The sequence below is a fragment of the Carassius auratus genome, chromosome 37 (assembly GCF_003368295.1).
Source record: "Carassius auratus strain Wakin chromosome 37, ASM336829v1, whole genome shotgun sequence".
In the NCBI taxonomy this organism is placed as follows: Eukaryota; Metazoa; Chordata; class Actinopteri; order Cypriniformes; family Cyprinidae; genus Carassius; species Carassius auratus.
Window position 1 is genome coordinate 10027920 of NC_039279.1, and position 5459 is coordinate 10033378.

General features: G+C 35.6%; 1 protein-coding gene across 1 annotated transcript; it reads right to left on the minus strand.

Moving 5' to 3' along the window:
- Positions 1 to 3066: 3066 nt before the first annotated feature.
- cox7a2l (cytochrome c oxidase subunit 7A2 like) lies at positions 3067 to 5173 on the minus strand. Its single transcript, XM_026222676.1, has 3 exons — positions 5005 to 5173; positions 4046 to 4180; positions 3067 to 3871 (listed from the first exon to the last, which is right to left on the minus strand). The coding sequence occupies exons 1-3, from the start codon at positions 5074 to 5076 to the stop codon at positions 3731 to 3733; spliced, it is 348 nt and encodes a 115-aa protein (XP_026078461.1). The 5' UTR covers positions 5077 to 5173; the 3' UTR covers positions 3067 to 3730.
- Positions 5174 to 5459: the final 286 nt, after the last annotated feature.

A 5459-nucleotide genomic window follows, 5' to 3' on the forward strand; every position in this document is an offset into this window, starting at 1 on the left:
AACCTGCTAGCATTCCCATTAAAGGGGTCATATGATGCAATTTAAAATTTTCCTTTGTCTTTGGATTGTTACAAGCTCTTGGTGAATAAAGAAGTTGTGTGAAGTTGCAAAGACTAAAGTCTCAAATCCAAAGAGATATTCTTTATCAAATTTACCGCTCATCCACCTCCCCCCGAACGGCTCGTTCTAACATACCCCACATCTCTATGTCACTATGTGGGAAGATTTGCATAATGCCACACTGATGTTCACTCAAAGAAAGAAGGTGAAGTTTTTATTCCTGTTTTAGTATTGTTGTTGCCGCCACCATTTCGTATAGACGCTGAGTAAATACATCAACTTTGCACTGTGGATCACCGAATCGGCTTTAACCGTGGATGAAGCGGCGTCTAGCCCGGGGTCGTCACATGTGGTTGCTGCAAGACCAAGGTACACTCTTTCGTAGAATCCTCCTGCCACACCATTCTCATTCAAGCAGGCCCTGGCTCACTCTAAGCCGCCAGCCTCTGCTCACTCAAGGCCACGGTGTGTGACGTTGTTCCGTTGCGAAAGTGAAACTACTTTGTTTTTGCCTTCCAAAAGAAAACACAACTAGAAATCATGTTTATAATGGGTTTTATGTTTTTGTCTGGTAAAGGCTTCACAATATGTTAAGAGGCGTAACATTTCCATCTCACGCTTTAGGCATTCGGCCAATCACAACACACTGGATAGCTGGCCAATCACAGCACATCACAGCACACAAGACAGCTTTTCAGAGAGATGAGCCTTGTGAAAATCTTTTTTTTTTTCTTTTTTTTTTTTTCCTTAAACTGCATAAACACATTTTATTACACCAGATACACAAAATAATGTTCTTTTTGGCAGCATTATATGACCCCTTTAAGTTATGAAAATGAAATGTTCTCTGAATGTTCAAAACAATCAGTTTTTTCAATGCTTTAAAAAAACCTTTTGGTTATGTGAATGTTAGTGATAGTGTACCCAAAAATGAAGATTACTCCATGATTTTCTTACCCTCAAGCCATGCTAGGTGTATGTGACTTCCTTCTTTCAAACGAATACAAGTCGGAGTTATGTCCTGGCTCTTCCAAGCTTTATGAGAGTGAATGAGGGTCGAGATTTTGAAGCCAAAAATGGGCTTTGATCATTTGATTCGATTGTTACTTTTGAATATTCTCTGAATGGAAGTAAAAACATTTTTAAAAAACAAACTCTCAAACATAATATCTATAAATAACATTTTTGTTTATAATTTCAAAATTCTGAACAGAGGCACAAAGAAAAAGTGTGGAGAATAAAATCCATTCTTCGTTCATCTATTCAGTCTTAATAAGGCAAACGAAATAAATCAAGAGAAGGGGAAGCAAGTGAATTAAAGAAGAGCAGTGTGTTTCCTGTGGCTTCATTAGAGGTAATGGGCACAAATCAATCACTACTCTCAACATATGTTAGCGGTCATGTTTACATTCAGACAAAAGATGGATGTGTATTCATTTAAAAATGAAATGTACGTCATGGAGAAATGAATAATGTAAACAGAATTAACCACATCCGAGGAACTATGTGCAGCACTGGCCACAGATTTATATTGATTGTCTTGGAAGACTTCTTTGGAAGTCTTAACCACAAGGCTATTATAGAACAGCTGTACTTGGCAAATAGATTACTCTTTAAATTGCTCTGTGTAGTCGAACATTTTAGCTGTCAGAGTCTTCAGTAGTGGCTCAGAGATGATGCTGGGTGAATCACAGCCTCTCACTGTCATAGATTGTTTCACTTTGCTTTGTGATCTGACAGCTTATCAAGCGCCAGTGCGCAGTTAGACAGTCTGTCAGCCTCATGTTGTGTTATTACCCCTTGACTAGAAAGAAATGTGGAAAAATAGCATCTAGGAACAATCAAAATCTTTCTTTGCAGTTCTACAGTGCTTTGGCCATACAAGAGACAGATTCAAAGGGAATTTTTGGAAGTCTTTTTGTGTACAGCATCTCCTATAGCCTTGTTGCCATGTGAACAGGGGTCTGAAATGCTGTACACATGATTGAGACTGATGAAAAGAAATTAAGGATAAATAAGCATGTAATGTCGGATTTTGGTTTAGGAGTAAAAATATCTTGATGGATTTGTTTCTTACAAACACACAGGCTTTCACTTCACAAGACGTTAACTGCGTTGTGTGAATTATTTTAATGTTTACATCAGCTGTTTGGACTCTCATTCTGTCGGCACCCATCTACTGCAGAGGATCCTTTGGTGAGCAAGTAATTTAATGCTAAATTTCTAAAAATCTGTTCAGATAAAGAAACAAACTCATGTGCATCTTGGATGGCCTGAGAGTGAGAACATGATGTAAAACACCATATTGAATGTCATACTTCAAAAATGAGAAAGCACAGATGTCAAAGGGTCATGATTTTTTATTTGGTATGTACATCTCAGAGGGCCAAAACATATATTAAATGAATGTCAAACAAACAGTTTTTGCTTCGCTTTACACATACATTGCTTGGGAAAGTGGTGCATGAGAGGCACAGCAGCATTTCAAGTCCTGAGATTTATTAAATATATCCAAAACTGTGGCAGAAATGCATTCACCTCATCCATGATTCTCTTCAGTGTAGTTCCACATTTCCAGGATATTCATCTACAAGCGTTAAAGCACTTCCCATAGCTTGGCTTCCAAGAGACACACTTAACATGCCAGAGTGTGTAACACATTACAATAATCAACACTACTGAAAAGTGTGAGGTCCCACCCTATTTTCCTTTCTTATTCTCTTCCCAACGTCACACCATTCATCAGTTATTACCAAAACATGATTACCACAATCTGGGCTTAAAGTGGGCTGAGAGTGAACTGTTTATTGTCTGTTAGGACTATAAATTTTGAACCCTACAGTGGTTCTCAAACAGTAGGTCTAAGTAAGCTCCAAAATGTCTGAAAGTAGTTAAAATAAATAGTTTAATTTAATTATTTAAATTTATTATTTCGTAAAAGTATTAATATATATATATATATATATATATATATATATATATATATATATATATATATATTTTGGCATCATGTTTATAACACTTTAAAAAAAATAGGCTCATTTATTGGCATCAGTGTTTTTTTTTTTTTTACATTGATGGAACCTTGAAGTGAAAAAACTTTATTCACACTAAGAAAAAAAATCATTATTTTAAGAACTGTTCGCTTAAATGTTCTTTGGGGAACCAAAAAGGGCTTTGTATTGTATTGATGTGAAAGCAGCCTTTTAAAACCTTTATTTTTAAGAGTGTGTTCTAGAGGGAAAAAAATCTGGAAATTTATATTACACCACATTAAATAACACTTTCATAACCTTTGTATGCAATATGACCCTAGTTTCTTTAAATAAAAAGGTTTAAAACAAGCATGTGTTTTTGTTGTCATTTCAGCAGAACACCAAGATGACATTAAGTGTATGTGTAGGGGAGCCATCAAATATTGAATTTTGGGGCCATTAAATTACAAAGTTTGAGAACCACTGTTCTAAATAACAGCATCCCACTTGTAAGGACCGATCTGACACAGGACACAATTAAAATGGCATTGTGTGGCAAAAGCAGGGCAGAGTATCTCTTAATGGATTGATGAGAGGCATATTGCTTATGTTCATAATAAATACCAGAAAGTTACATATTGCAAATGTTATTTCAATGCTGATGCTCTGAGTCATGAAAATGGGCTCGATACAGTTCATTTGTTTTTGGGCTGTGCTGCTATATAAAGAGCTACAAGGCAGTAGAGAGCTCCCCCGACTGTCAGTGCCATGGTGGTCCTGTACAAGAGTCTGTCTGGAACACCTCGCTTCAGATGAACAGGAATCTCATCTGAGGCCTGGATGAAAAAAGGAGGAAAAACTTAAAAGTATCTTCTTTTATGTTCAACAGAATAAAGTAAGCCATACAGGTTTGGAATGATGTGAGGATGAGTAAATGGTTATCACTTTCATTTATAGTTGGACTATCCCTTTAACTCAGCTACATAGCTTAAAATGAATCAAATACATACCTGAAATATCCTCTGGAGGTCAGGCACCTTGTTGCCTCCCATATACTCCACTGCAGCACTCGACTCAGACACCAGTTTGGTTGGTGTGGCAAAGATGATGGTAGGAGATTCAGAAGGTATATTTGACCTCAAGCCCTGAAGAAAGTTTACAAGTGAGTTTACATGTGCTTTTGCACATAATATAACTGTAAATTCAAAACTGTCTATTGTCAATTTGTATATTGTTATTCCATACCTGGCAATAAATCTCATTCTGATTCTCATTCAACATGATATTTATTTTTGTTCACAAGGACTACATGCCATGTTAATCACAGTGGTTCTCAACCTTTTTGACCCCAAGGTTGCCTATTGTCCACAACAATATTCAATAGCGATATTTTTGTAAAACATTTGTATTCACAATTTCTACCTGACAAGACATATTAGAGTTTAGAATAACTAGAAAATGTGTATTCATGATAAAAGTAGTTTTAATATTCTATACATTTACATGTCGTTTACAGGTTTAATAGTTTAGGAAATTAAAAATGTTAAGTAAAGTGTTCAGTTAACCTATTCGAAGTTAGCTGAGGCCCTGCTCCCTTTTTTGAGAACCACTGATCTATCAGCTCTCTATTGTTGTGAAATCAGTTTACAGCTGAATTTGGTCATTTACTACTAAAACTTAATGATGAACCGTGTAAACAGCGGTCCTATGAACAAGCACATCTTTATGATTAAAAGGAACAGTATCTACGAAGTCGATTTTTGGTGTGCACAAAGTCAGCTCTGCTTTTAATTATTAATCGCCTAATATTTAGCCTGCTCTATCATTTCGGTTAAAATAGAGCTAGATAAATGTATTTTATATAGCTATCTAACGACTGTTTAAAATCACATCTAGGGGTAACACGAAAGCAGGCGACAGATCAAGGTCACTAAATTAACATTTTAGAAACGGAATCACGCGCACATACCTGCGGACTGTAGGCGGAGGATGACACGGCTCCAGTCAGTCTTTGTGTAAATCCACTAAATTTGTAATACATTTTATTAATATGTAGTAACCGACGAGGACGAGGTGAGAGTGACGGTCAGGAAGTCGGGACTCAACCGGCTTTTTCCTTGCGTAAGAATTTGTCGCTGGAATATGACATCACAAGAAACAAAACCGTGATCAAGCAGATATGAGAGACGTTGTGAAATGTGTCAGTCTATGTATTTGTGTGTGTATACACACACACACACATTTATATATATATATATATATAGCCTATAATTAATTTCAATATTATTATACCTGTGATAATTTTGTGTGTATTATTTATATATGTAGGCTATATATATACTATGAGTATATATGTATATATATATATATATATATATATATATATATATATATATATATATATATATATATATATATATATTA